General features: G+C 56.0%; 1 protein-coding gene across 3 annotated transcripts in view; it reads right to left on the bottom strand.

Moving 5' to 3' along the window:
- The window catches only part of SMAD3 (SMAD family member 3), a 116753-nt gene that overhangs the window by 13031 nt on the left and 89536 nt on the right, over positions 1-14186 (bottom strand). For all 3 annotated transcript variants that reach the window (XR_001361275.1, XM_005862078.1, XM_005862079.2), the window contains exons 2-5: positions 13721-13914; positions 13438-13569; positions 12045-12119; positions 8882-8932 (exon numbers count right to left, since the gene is read on the bottom strand). Coding sequence is in view for 2 of the 3 variants with exons in the window: in XM_005862078.1 (XP_005862140.1) it covers positions 8882-8932; positions 12045-12119; positions 13438-13569; positions 13721-13914 (452 nt within the window). In the remaining variant the exon portion in view is untranslated. The remainder of the gene's footprint in view (positions 1-8881; positions 8933-12044; positions 12120-13437; positions 13570-13720; positions 13915-14186) is intronic.

The following is a 14186-nucleotide window of genomic DNA, read 5'->3' as shown; positions in this document are numbered from 1 at the left end:
CCTTGGGGTAAAGCAGTCTTCAAGGAGGAGCTGGGCCAGACCAAAGAGGGCCAGGCCCTGTGCGCTCCCTGTGCCGACAGGGCCACCTCCCGGCCTTTCTTCCAAGTCCCTTACGTAACCCATGCTGACCTCTGCCCCCCAAAGGGCTTCTGCCTTTGGCTCTGCCTGTTTTCAGGCAAGCCCCTAGCCCAGCCGTGGGCAAACTACAGCCCGAGGGCCGGATTCGGCCCGTTTGAAATGAATAAAACTAAAAAAAAAAAAAGACCGTACCCTTTTATGTAATGATGTTTACTTTGAATTTATATTAGTTCACACAAACACTCCATCCATGCTTTTGTTCCGGCCCTCCGGTCCAGTTTAAGAACCCATTGTGGCCCTCGAGTCAAAAAGTTTGCCCACCCCTGGCCTAGCCTGTCAAGCAGCAGCGTCCCAGCCTCGAAACAACGCAGCCCAGGGGGCCCTGCCCTGTGCACAGTGTCAGCGACCACAGGGCACCTGGTGCTGTCTGCAGAGCGGGCCAGCCCACGGCTCTCATTCCAGAAACTACCTCTGGATGCCTCCAGATGCCACCTCCTGGAGTGGCTCAGACACAAAAGCGCCTGAAAGAAGTTCTGAGTTTGTCCTAGTTATCAGTCTCTAGTCCCAATTCAGGACTCCTCAGAGCAAAACTGCTGTCTTGAGAGGTGTTGGTTCTCTTTCTCAGAAGAGTCGGGAACCCCTGACATAGAGGTTTCCCCTCATGTGATCCCACATGACCCCTAGCCTTCCTGTCACCTCCAGCCATTCCAGGCTCCCCAGCCGCCCCAGTCCTCCTGCCCACCCGGCATCACCTCTCACCTCTCCGCACTGGCCGGCACTCGTCACTCCTCACTCACATCACGTCCCCAGTCCCACCCCTTCCGGCTGCCTCTCTGCACTGCTTGCTCCGCGGGCCGGGAGGCCGAGCTCCCCACATCCTGCTCTCTGCCTGCGTGGCTGGAGGATCAGGGAGCCCCTGCTCATTCTCCCCCGCCCCCATCTCAGACCCCCAGCCCGATCACTCACTCTGGCTCTGACATATATTTGGAGCCTGGCGACCTGGGTGTGTCCCATGGGAGCTGGTGAGAGGGCCAGGCCAGTCTCAGCACAGGCCTGAGACCCCTGCTCACCATCTGCCAGGCAACGTCCTGGGGCGAGTACCCACAGGACCCTCTGCTCACCAGACCTTTGAAAGCGTGTAAAGCCCGAGAGAGAAAAACCAGAAGCTGTTCTGAGAGGGGCCTGGGTGCCCCCTGCAGGGCCAAGTGGCCCTCATCTCCTGGGGTCTGTGCCCACGTTCCCTTCTAAGGGCAGAGACTGTGTCCATGCATGGGAGGTACGGACCGGTAATGGACATCCGTGCCTGCACTCAACACACATCCAGAACGTGTCAGCCAGAGAGTTAGGACGCCTAGATCAGTTACTCAACCGCGGCACTGTTGGCAGGTTGGGCCAGATCCTTCTTTGTTTAGGGGAGAGGGAGACTCTGTGCATTACAGGATGGTTAGCAGCACCCCTGGTCTCTATCCACGAGATGTCATAGCACCCATCCATCTCACCCTCCCAAGCTGTGGCAACAAGAAATGCCCCCAGACATTGCAAGCTGTCTTCTAGGGGACAAAGAGCCACTGGTTAAAAACGATGCCCTAGCTGTCAACCAGGTCATGGAGCGCCAGCTTTACACCCAGGTGGACCCGAGTTCACTCTCCGCTCTGGCACGGACTAGCCATGTGGCTGAGCAAACCAGCCCCACTCTGAGTTCCAGCTTCCAGATCCCCCGCCCCAGCCACCTGAGCAGAGAATCTTTTCCACCACCAGGCCCAGGTCATGGAGCGCCAGCTTTACACCCAGGTGGACCGAGTTCACTCTCTGCTCCAGCATGGACTAGCCGTGTGGCTGAGCAAACCAGCCCCACTCCGAGTTCCAGCTTCCAGATCCCCCGCCCCAACCACCTGAGCGGAGAATCTTTTCCACCACCAGGTGCTGTTTGCGGAGGGGCAGAGACAACTCCTAAGAACTGCGGAGCTCGTATCAAACACTCAAGAAATGGTGTGTACAATTACAACTTGGATTATTTGAACATCCTGTTCCTGTTCTGACCTCCATCACAAGAGGACGCTTTGCCCCTTTCCTCTCTTCCCAGGGGGCAGGGAGGGAAGGGAAGGAAGGCAGGAGATCTAAGCTCCTCAGTGGACGGGGCGTGATGAGGCAGGAGTGACCGTGGCCTGTGGCTTGTGCGCCCCAAGTGGAGCTGAGCCACATCCGGCTCAGGCTTCGCGGGATGCTTCCACATTCCAATGAGATAAGCTATATTCTAAACAATGTGGTCACTAAATGTGAGCTGTGTTGCTTTGGAAACCTTAAAAAATAAATAAACCCAAGTGCAATTCAAGCATTCAAAGTGGTCGGGCAACATGTCAGGACCAGAGGTATTGGGGAAGGGCCGCCGGCCACCACGGCCTGCAGGCAGGCTCTGCTGATCTTGCTGTGTGCCCTTGCGGATGGGGGATGTGACTTCCCTCTCTGGCCTCAGTTTCCCAGTCTAAGAGTATCTGCAGTGCGCTAGAGGACAGCTAAAGCAGACCATCTAGGTCACTGTGCTTCTGGCATGAGTTGGCCTGAAGGTGCAGCTGTGGCTGATCTGGGCTGGCCCTGGTTGCCCAGCAAAGTGCAGAACAGAAAGAGTCCTCCCCCCAAGTTATAAATCCCTATCCAGCACCGCAGGGCTTAGTCCAAGCGGAAGACAGACAGCGAGGTACCCAGAGACACTGACATAGCCCACCTACCAAAAGCCGCCGGGCCAACCGTCAGGTGACATGGAGCTGGAACCCCACTCTGGGGAAGTATGGATTCAAGATGTCTCAGCCAGAGAGGGGCTTAAGGACCTGGCCCAAGAGGTCCTCCCAAGCAGATCGGAGTCCTTATCCAAACGTCTCTGCAACTTGCAGACACACACTGGACAGTGTTGTGGAAAACGCTGGACGCAGCAGCCTGACACGTAATTAAGGAGATGCTAGTTTGAAGGCGCAGTGCAGTCAGGCCAAGACGGTCTGGAAGCAGCCATTTCAGAGAGGGCTGTGTAGACGCGTTGACCTGCGTTCCGAACCAGAGCAGCACCCCCAGCCACACATGTATTACTCTCTGCAAACAATTCAAAGCCCGCCATGCCTTCCACCTCTCTCCTTCCCACCACCCCTCAGCTGCTCCTCAAGGCACTTCCGAAAGAAGTAAGATCACCACCGCCGAGCTCTGCCTTGAATGGCACTTCATTTTTAAACCTCGCATACGCCCTCATTTCTTTCCCACCTAAAGACGTATCCACATCATGGTTAAGTACAAAAGAAACAAAAAGTCAGGACCCTAGAAAAGAGAAGGCTATACATGGGACAACCATAAAATTATAGCTACTGAAAGAACCCTCACCTGGGCTCTGAGCTTCCTAGCAGACAAGGCAAAAAGGGAGAATATGCTACAATTCTCTGGTTGGTGGACAGAATTCTTACTAGTTCTGCAGGGGAAACAAAGCTTGTCTTAGCACAAAATCTTAAAAGAAGTCCATCAAGGGGGTAACCCCTCCCCCACTTCAATCAAGCCAGCCAGCCCTGGTTTTCGAGTTTCCCAACAAATGCAGAAAGGATTTTACATAAGGCTGCTTCTTCAAAGGAACCTGAAGACACCCCATCCAAAGGCTACTCTGGGAGGATGACCCTGTAGTCTGGTGAGGTGCCTTGCCCCAATGGAGCATGGCTCTGCATCTCTAGGCCAAGGGCTTGGCACACCTGGAATGGGAGGTGATGGAGTGTGCCCAAGGCCTTCCCTGCTCACGGCCAAACCTCTGCGTCGGTGCTAATCTCTGTTCCTGGAGCAGAGGCGTCAGAGGCGCAGGAACCTCCAGCTCCAGCCGTGCTCGGCCCCCTGCCCCTACCAGTGTGATGTCGGCCAGACTTCTCGAGTGGCATGGGGCACTTAATTCATGACTGGCCCCCTGCCAGTCTTACACATGGGTTGGCTTCAGTTTTGAGCCCTATTCCAAACTGGCATAGACTTTCTGTTTTGTTTAAGGAAAAGAAAACAGAATAAAACCCAGAAGGCAACACTTGGATTAAGGGATCCCTATTAAAAACATGTGCAAGAAATCCAAATCCGGTAAAGGAAGGGGGAGGCCAGAGGGGAAATTAACTTTCTACTATAAATCGAAAGCAGGGAGCAGGCAAGGCCAGGAGCACGACACTGCAAGGCTAAAGGGCGGACCTGAATGGCTGGCTTCCTCTGGGCGCTCGCTCCTCAGGGTGAAGCAGCTCCACCTCAGGCCGGGAGGCTCCACAGGCCATCCCCACCTGCCTTCACGCTGCCGTCTCTCCTGCTGTTCCCTCTACCTGGGCGCCCAGCCCCGACTGTCAGGGCCCAGCTCCCGGGGCTGTGGAGCATTGCCTGACCCCTCCCTGCAGGATGGGCCCCTTGTGTCTGAGCCACCTGCGCACCTCAGCGTTATTCCTGCAGACCTGGGCCATCTGCATCCCCGCCTCTGGGGCACCCATTCCAGCCCATCTCACTAAAGATGAGGGCCACACACCAGAGTGTACACAGAAGGAACCCCGCGCGCTCAGCCTAGCGCCAGCTCACCCAGACCAAGAACCACGGCAAAGTCTCAGAGCGGGACCCTCGGGAGTGTGAGGGCAGGGCAGGCAGCTGACTTCCTGCCATTGAGATCCTCTGACTCCCCTGAGGGAAAAGGCCATGTGCAGCAGCAGGAAGGGCCTGCAACTGGACCCAAGTCCTCTGTCAGGGCCCCGGGTGGTCCTGCTGCCCTGCCCCCAGCCCTTCTCCCGGCAGGAGAGGAAGGCGCCTCTGCCCTTGGCGCTCTGAGGAACCGTCACCTCCTTAAACTCCGCTCAGCTGCTGCCCTGGGCACTCCCTGGTACCCCGCTTCCCTAGGTCAAGGCCCATCCCGAATGTCTCACTTAGAAGCAGAAAACAGCTTACTCACCAGCAGGATCCAGATCGTTATCATTTCCTTTCTCCCCACCTCCCTCCTCCTTCCTCCTTCCTCTCCAACTGCCCCAATCCTTCTGCCTTAGGTGCTTAGGAAATTCCAGGTGACTCAGGCAGCACAGTGCGCAATAACAGGAACATCACCTGCTCACACCCCGAAAACACAGCCCCGGGGTCTCCCGCAGCTCTGGCGGGAGGCTGAGCTGGCTCTCAGTCACACACTGGAGCTCCCGTGAGTCACCTGAAGTGACTTTACGGTGGCGGGAGGCCCAACCTTTCGCCTGGAGTGGGGAGGAAATGAAGAAGGAGCCAGATAGCCTATGTCTTATTTCTTTTTGTGTAATAATTTATTCACAAGAAATAATGAGATGTCCTGAGATGTCCCCATCTTTCTCTAGGAAGCACCTGCTGTGTGCCTGCCATCACCTTACCGTTGGGGACATACCGCCTGGTATAGGGGCCGGAAGAAGGAACCCAGAGGCTGCCACTGTGGGCTCCCTCCCAGCCCTCACCCTTTATTTGCCCTTCAGCCCATTTCCGACCAACTTCCGCCACCACCCCTCCCCACACCTGCTCTCCAAAGGATGCCCTTGAACTCCTGATGTCAAACTCTGGGTCTCTTCTTACATCTCATTTTGCATCTCTGTGGGACCTTCCTGGCATCTCCCATCCCTCTGGCTGCTGTGGCCCATCCTGCACCTGACCCCCAGCCTCTTTCCCAACCCTGTCCCTCCCGCAAGGGGCCCCCCATCGGTCCCTTTTCCTCTCTTTCCTTCTTGAGCTGGGTCTCCCTCTCCACTGAACTCAACCACTCCTACAACTTCAGCCGAACCTTCGTCAGTGTTTCCAACGTGCCGTCTCTGGGTGGTGAATGGGATTATAAGACAAAAGTGATGGAATAGCGGTCAGGTCCGAGGGAGCGATGCTGATCAAACAGGCCTCCTTCCTGCAGGACTTCTCGGAGGCTTTACTACGCCAGTGCCTTGGGGCCCCATGAGAGGGGAGTGCAGGCTTTTCAAACTTGATGACAAAATCCTGTCTCCTGACCCCACTTTGGGAAAGGCTGTCCACCAGCTTGTCCTCGGAGCTCAACCGGCCCTTTCATGCCATTCCGTCCATCTGCAATGTCCTTCCCTCCTTCCCTCCTCATGGCATCCTACTTGTGTGTCCTTCAGGGTCCAGCTCACATGTGTCACCACAGCTCTGAGGTCTTCCCATCCCATCCGGCACCTTCTTCCTTGGCATATATTGTTCCTCCCTCCTCTGTGCTTGCTCCCTTGGCATCTGGCACAATGCCTCCCAGGTGGACACGGACACCTCCAGCCGCTCTGCCAGACTTTGAATCCTAAGTGTCCTCCCCAGCTCTCGACCACCAGTGTCAGTACATCCTGGGAACTCAGCCAGTGCGGACGAAGTGAGTTCATACATAGGAGACACTGGCAAGCTTGTCCCCACTGGAATACCACCGCTACCTCCTGCGACCTCTCAGGGTACTTCATCTGCACCTACTTCTTATTTTATACTTATGCACAGTCCTGCCTTACTTATCCCAGCAAGGCCGTAAGCACATGGAGGGCAGGGTCTGTGAGTCCTCTTCAAATCCCCCCAACCTGGACGGGCACACAGCCACTGGGCAAGAAGTGCCTGGGGAATGAATGAGTAAGGAAGAGACAGGTGCAAGTGGGCAGGTTCCCACCCAGGGACCACATGGGACACAGTCTTCAACCTGACATTTGTCCCTGACTGTAAGTTAATAAATGCCCTTCTTGAGCCTGGGTCTTCTGAGTAAGGTGATGGGACGAGGGACACTGGTCTAAATGCCCCAGCAAGGCAGTGCCCTGCTGCAGACGGGAGCACGTGCTCTGGGTCCCGAGGCCTGAGTTCAAAGCCAGCTTCCCCATTTACTCGCTGTGTGACCTGGGACAAGTTAGCTAAGCAGCCTGCCCCTTGCTTTCCTAACCTGTGAAATGAAAAACTACCAAACCACTACCTCAGACAGTTGTTATGAAGACTGGCCTGAAACAATGAGCGACACAGGAAGTAGTAAGTTCTCAAGAAATGTTTGCCATTGTCATCACCGTCATTTCCTCCCTTCCAGCCCTGAGGCCAGGCGTCCACGAGATTTTACGGGTGGAATGAAGCCGATAGTTTTAAATGGATGAAGGTGGGGGTGCGAGGGCTTGAGAGAAAGCCAAGCCTGTCAACATTGTGTCTCACCATGAGTCCTAACTCTGACTCGTCAACTGACTCGTCCCCCCATTCAGACCTTCCCAGCAGAGTGGCACCCACTCTTTGCTTTCCCAGCTCGAGGCCTGTTCCTACCTATGGGAGAAATGACCTAAGAATTCTCAACCCTCAGAAAGGGGCCTGAGGAATGTGTCAATAGGACACTCTGCCTTGGGTCCACGTTCGAGAACCATCCTGTCATCCTAGTCCACACAAGGCAGATAGGCGTTCACAGCAAGTGACAACTGCCCATCTGAATCCTGAGTCAGGCAGCGGGGTCTCCAAGGTGAGCCTGCTCCAGAGTCTAGGAGAGGAAGTGCTGCCGGGGTCACGGGGTGAGGTAACCTCAAAGGCCAAAGCCCAGAGTCCAATTCACAATCATGACCTTTAATTTCTCAAGTGTGAGCGTGGCTTCTAGCCTGCAGAGTCTGTTTTTTAAATAATTCAATCAGTCCTCTCCCATCGAATGTGACCTTCCCTCTCCAAAGCCCAACACTCACAGTGATATTATTTTACCAAGATGTTAAGACAGATCTCAAAGTCGCATCTCACACTGCCCACTGGTCAGCCCGCATTACAGGGCTTTCAAGCCTCTCTCACTGTTCCAGGGGATGGCTTTCTTCACCTGATGCTATCAGTCAAGGCCTGGAAACAGAAGACAGGCCAATCCCCTCTGATTCACCAAGCTCGGGTATTAACTATTTCTCTTCCTGAGCCACACATTAAGCCCCAGCAATGAAGGCCGCAACAAAATCAAACTCACATTTTTCTAAAGCTGCCAGGCCAGCACATAAAGTATTCCCTTCAATAAAAGTGGAATGGATGTTTCATTTGCTTTGAGCCCTTCAGCAGGCCCCACACTGGAGCTGAGGTCTTCCCTGGGGTAGAAAAGCAAATCTCAGAAAAATGGACCCAGAAGTCCACGGGCTGAGGGAAAGTGTGAAAATGATGGTCCAGCTGCTCCAAACATCAGGAGCTGATGCAAAATGATCAATGAGGCACCAACATATGGAAATGTGTTTACCAAAAGCACAAAGAGGGGAAAAAATATAAAAAAATGGATATGCACTGTGATCACAGTGGCAAGGCACAAATATCTATGCTCGGTCCACAAACATCAGAAGGACTGTGATAAAGCAAAAATAGTGGTTTGGGGTGGAGAGATTGTGGGCAATTTTGCTTTTCCCCCCAGGTTCTTTATATGTGTCCGTTTTAAATAATAATGACAGCACTGTAAGATGAAATGCTCAGACAGACTCCAAAGAAGTGCATCTGAAACCTCTATGAAAGCTGGGGGCTGGAGTCGGCCGCCCATGGCTTTCCATCCAACCAGGCACGCACGCTTGGCTGACCACAGACCCTCGGCTCCTGGGCACGAGGTTTGGGGAATGTTCACTCACTCACGTCTAAGCATCACCGGGGGAAACGCAACCCGGCACAGAGTTGCCTTTCCTGACACCGCTGTTCTCAGGTTTCCCGTTCTGTGGGTGACCCCAAAATCCCTGTAACCAGAAACCCGACGGGCTGAGCTGGCCCATGTGGGGGGCTGGGGTGGAGCCTCACCTTCAGGACCCCCTCCTCACACCGGCCACCTGCCAGGGCTGCACTAGAGGGGAGACAGTCACACAGACAAGCAGACACTTACCCAAGTTACTGTGTGCTGGCGACATCGGGTTCGGGGATAGGTTTGGAGAACCTGCGAGGTGAGACACAGGCGTGAGATTTCATAAAAGACTCTTGGCTGGAGAACCCAATTCCTGACATCAAGGTGGGGCAGCTGGGTGGCCAGCAGAAAGAAACCCCGGGCTGACCCTCCAAGGCCCAGGAGAAGGCCTATCGCCACATCCTGGCCCGTCCTTGCCCTCCACGGGCCCAGGTGACGTCGTCTGTGGAACATGGATGAGCGGATGACCTGAGGGTCTCAGCCACGACTGACAGGTGATGCTCTTCCCCAGGACCCGCAGCTCAGGGGTGCTGAGTTCCCAACTAGGGAACGGACCCTACACCACCCCCTCCTGTCCTGTGAACTGTGCACCCAAGAAAGTAAGAGAGGGCAGCGAAGGCCCCCTCCCCAGCTCCTCAAAGCCCCAGGCAGCGAAGGCCAGCTGTCCCACACCGGTGGGGCCTGTGGCCACCCAGACATCACCAGTCACTGCTCTCAGTGGCCCAGGCACCTGGAAATACCATTCCAACCATTTCCCCAGGTTTCAGAAAACTCACCAAGCTGCCTCAGAAACCCCACAGCTCAGCGACTAGACCAGCCGTGGGCAAACTATGGCCCGCGGGCCGGATCTGGCCCGTTTGAAAAGAATAAAACTAAAAAAAAAAAAAAGACCGTACCCTTTTATGTAATGATGTTTACTTTGAATTTATATTAGTTCACACAAACACTCCATCCATGCTTTTGTTCCAGCCCTCCGGTCCAGTTTAAGAACCCATTGTGGCCCTCGAGTCAAAAAGTTTGCCCACCCCTGGACTAGACTGACATGCTATATAAGACACAATGCTGTACGTGGCAAAAGTCCAAACCTACACAATTCTTCCTACTTTCTGACCCTCTCTCCATCCCTCAGCCCCAGGAAAAAAACAACCATATGGCATCGACCTTCCAAAAAACCAAGTGAGTGCCTTTCCACAGGGCACACGGGCACGTCCCTCCTCTGTCCCTGCACCCGCGGGGCGATGGAGAGTTGTTCACTTATTAACAGCCGTGTGGGGCTGGCTCCTGCCTGAAATCCGCCAGTCCTCAGACATACGCCCCCTTGAGCTGTTCACGGGGGTTTGTTCCTGCTCTCGCCTGCATTTCTTTTTCTCCCCCAGCACCCAATCCACTGGGATATGGGAGAGCCCGGAAGAAGCAGAGCTTCCGAATCAGGGGCCCGGCCATGCCGCCAGGCATTAGCTGTGGGACTCGGCTAAAGAGGTTTAACCTCGCAGAGCCCTGACTTTCCCCCTCAGGCATAAGGGAAATCACACCATCTATCGTGTGATTTGTAGAAACGAAGGGAGATCGTGCCTGTCAAACTGCATTCACCGTGACTGGCACAGAGCAGGCACTCAGTAAAGGCCGGCTTCCTATTCTGTGGCGGCTCATGTAGACCCAGGAAGGCTACGGAACCTTCTCACTGCTCTGAGCAGACTGGTGTGTTAGGGAAGACCCAGGACTGGCCAAGGTGATCCTCGGGCTCCAGCCACCACATCTCAGCTGTCCATGAGCAACTGGACTGGGTTCCAAATGGACAACTTTGAGTGAAGAAGGGAGAATAAATAGGAGACCCCACCCGCTCACCCACAGGCTGGCTGGGGTCCACAAAGCCCCGTGTCCACTTTCGATAAATCACTAGTGTTCACAACAGGGCCCTGCAAGTACATTTATTGGAGGAGAAGAAGAAGGGAGAGGGGACAAAGAAAGTGGGGTAGCGAGGTGGGTCAGGAGGGGGCGGAATGGCAGCTGCTCAGCCTATATACAGACCCTCTCCTTTGGTCTGTTTTCTTTTGTAACAGTAATCATTCCACAAACATGAGCGCAGCAAGGAGGGAAGAGGGAAGGGAGAGTGAGGAGAAATGTAGCATCTGGAGAGATGCTGTTTAGCTGGCCGGCTTCCCACGCCAGCATTTAATGGCTGCAAGCTTGCCATGGCCACTTGGCATCGAGTACAGGAAGGTCTTCAATGCATTCCACTGGGTTCACACTGTCAGCCACTCACCCAGGGCGGGTGTGTAGGGAGGTGCTAAACCCCAAGTGACACGATGCCCAGGCTGGGTATCAAGCAACTACGTTTACAGTGGACACATGAGTTGCTTTCGTCCATCTTTCAGGAATCGCATACTCTCCTTTGGGCTGTGCGCAAGGCAGGTGGCTATGTTTTGTCTAGCGGCTCTGTGGGCACAAGGCATGCCCGCCATCATCGGAACAGAACATCTGCTTGGCTCCCTCCTCCTCACCCAACCGCACATTCCATGTGGCAGCTGGGGTTCAACTCCAGAAACCACTGGTGTGGAGCCCATTTGGTCCCATAATAAATGACATGGGAACATCTGGAGATGTGGCTGGAGACAACTGGGGTGGGTCCCTCACAGTAGGAACACATATCACATTTGGTCACCACACAAAAACAGATGCTCCGGGGGCCTGCCTCCACTGGCCAGCGGCAAAGACCTTCCCTCCGCTCAGGCTCTGGAACTATTCCTGGTGATGGAGCCCACCCTCCACCCCACGGCCAGCAACATGGCACTGAGGCACAGACCCTGCTGAAAGCCTGAAGTGGCTCCCCGTCAGCTCCCGGCCACACTTGAAGCCTTGAGGGGCGTGCCCTCCTGCCTCTCCCCATTTTCGAGGAGTAGGCTCTGGTCACACTGAGTGTTTACTGTCCCAAGAATGCACCAGGCTCTCCCGCTCGTGCCCCCATGACTCCATCTGACATACCCTTTGCCTGACAGAACGACTTGGCTGAGACCTATATCGCTCCAAGACTCAACTCAAGAAAAACCTACACTGCAAGGTACTGCTCCGCCCCAGCTGGATTAGGGGCCCGCTCTGCGCCCCTGATGCCTTGTGGCGACTTCCATCAGGGAGCATAGAGATGCACAGGAACTGCTCCCTGTCTTGTCAGGCTCCTCACCAGCTATGAACCGCTCAGGCGGCTCCTCTATCCCCAGCCCCTGGCTGAGTGGCTGTTCTACAAATACTGGATAGAGGCGTGGAGGGAGGGTTGGAGAGAGAAAGAGGGCAGGAAGGAGGGAGGGAGGGGAAGGAGGACAGGCGCTCGAGGTTCGGGGTTCGGAGCGCACCCCTGCAGGACTCTGACCTGCATCCATGCTGTGGTTCATCTGGTGGTCACTGGTTTCTCCATCTTCACTCAGGTAGCCAGGGGGCGGGGTTTCTGAGAATCAGAAGGAAAGGGGGTTATTAACTGGCCTCCACACTTAGAGAGAGATTTTTTTGCAAACTCTCACACATTCGCACCCTGTGCCGGTAGCAGCGCTGGAGGAATCATGGGCCTCCAAGCAAGGACACAGCTCCTGGTCCCGCTGTCCTCCGCCTCCCACCTCAGGCTCCCCACCCGATCGTTACCTCATTCCCACCCCTGTTCACACCATCCCACTCCGAAGTCTGAAATGTCTGTTTCTAGAACCTCGGCCAGGCTGGCTTTACCCCCTCCTTCGAGTTCCGGTTGAAGACCACCTCGAGGGAGGCTGTTGACTTGCTTCAGCCTTGCCCATCTCTGTCCTCCAAAGGGCGACCCCTCAAACCAAACCGCACGCTGGCTCCGCTGCCAACGCCTGGGCAGGTGCCTGGTTATACGCTGTCTCTTTAGGGGACCTCTTAGCTTCCCAAGTGGGCTGCGAGTCCAGCAGAGACGGTGATCTGCTTCTCTGAATGACGCCCGGCCCTGACTGAGCTTTCTGAGCTGAATGAACACAGTGGGGGGCCTGCCCCTGGACAGCAGCGTCCTGGTGCAGGATCGGACAAGGCTGGGCTGTAAAGTGGGTCTCTCCTGACTGTGGTGACCCACACATACAGGCCTGCCGTCAACCTCGGCCCAGGAAACTCACTCGGAGTGAAAGCTGGTCCCAATAGGACGCTCTGAAAGGAACACAGCATGGCCACCGCCCAGCGGCCACCGCCCTGCAGGGGACCAGCCCACGTGCTGCGGGCTGTTTCCCTGGACTCCGAGAGTGCTGCTGGTTCATGCTGTGTTTGCATGTCAGTGAGGGGCTTCTAAAAGCTCCTTCGCTCTCTGACAGTGGGGCCCACTTCTCCCTGGGGAGGGACAACTCGAACTGGCCTCCGCCCCCACCCAGGCTATAAGCTCAGAGGCTGACTCACAGGCCAGCTCTGCACTCGCCCACACGGCTCAGAGCACCCACGGCCTCGCAGCCCCCGGGCCGACAGGGATCCTGCCTGAACTTCAGCGCTGGCCTCAAGGGCGGTGAGAGGAACACAGCATCGCTATTTCCGCTTCCAAAATAAATGACTGCGCTGAGGCCGGGCGGAAGGGTCACACCGCCACTCCTCGCAGCCAAGAAAAGCATCGTTAGTGAGCGGGAGCCAAGGCCACGGGTCCTCTCCCAACAGGGATGTGGTTCTGAGTCAGGGGCCAGCGCTGTGTGCACAAAGGGGTGACGGGGAGGCCAAGGGGGCCCAAGCGGAGCAGCGGGACCCATGTCCCCCGGCCGGCCCGCACGGTCAGCACCCACCTGGAATATTGCTCTGCGGCTCGATGCCCGCGGGGAAGTTAGTGTTCTCGGGGATGGAATGGCTGTAGTCGTCCAGCGGCGGGAACTCGGCCGGGATCTCTGTGTGGCGCGGCACCAACACCGGAGGTAGAACTGCCCAGGGGAGACAGAGCAGAGGTGAACCAAGGCCCTGCACCCCCAAATACACTGCAGACCCTCCCTCAGGAAGAGGAAGGGGGGCAGAAAAGGGGCTAGGGGAGGCGGTGGCATGAAGCACCTGCAGACCCCAGAGAGGGGGCCATACCTGGGGTCTCTACCCTCTGGTAGTGGTAGGGGTTCACGCAGACCTCGTCCTTCTTCATGTTGAAGGCGAACTCACAGAGCTCCATCGCCCGCAGCTCATGGTGGCTGTGCAGGTCGGGCCATCGCCACAGGCGGCAGTAGATGACATGGGGGAGCCCTTTCCGATGAGACACCTGCAGTCGGCCATCCAGGGACCTGCCGGGAGGGGAGGAGCAAAGAGAGACAGTGAAGTGGACGTGGCATGCCTCCTCCAAAGTCCTGCCTGCTGCGGCCCGAGCGAGCCTGCTGGCAGGGACGAGGGAGCCCTCCCTCGCTCGCTCCCTTCTCCCCAACGCGGAGGCCCGGAGATCAGAGACCCGCTAACTCAGTGCTGGACGGGATCCCGGGAGGACACAGAGGCCCACCAAGGAAGCCGTGCCTCCCGGGGCCGCAGAGTGGGGCTTGGCTCTCCCAGGCCCTGAGGGAGG

The sequence above is a fragment of the Myotis brandtii genome, unplaced genomic scaffold, assembly GCF_000412655.1.
Source record: "Myotis brandtii unplaced genomic scaffold, ASM41265v1 scaffold160, whole genome shotgun sequence".
Lineage (NCBI taxonomy): Eukaryota > Metazoa > Chordata > Mammalia > Chiroptera > Vespertilionidae > Myotis > Myotis brandtii.
Note: the sequence above shows the minus strand (reverse complement) of the source record. Positions and strands in the feature narration are given on the sequence as shown.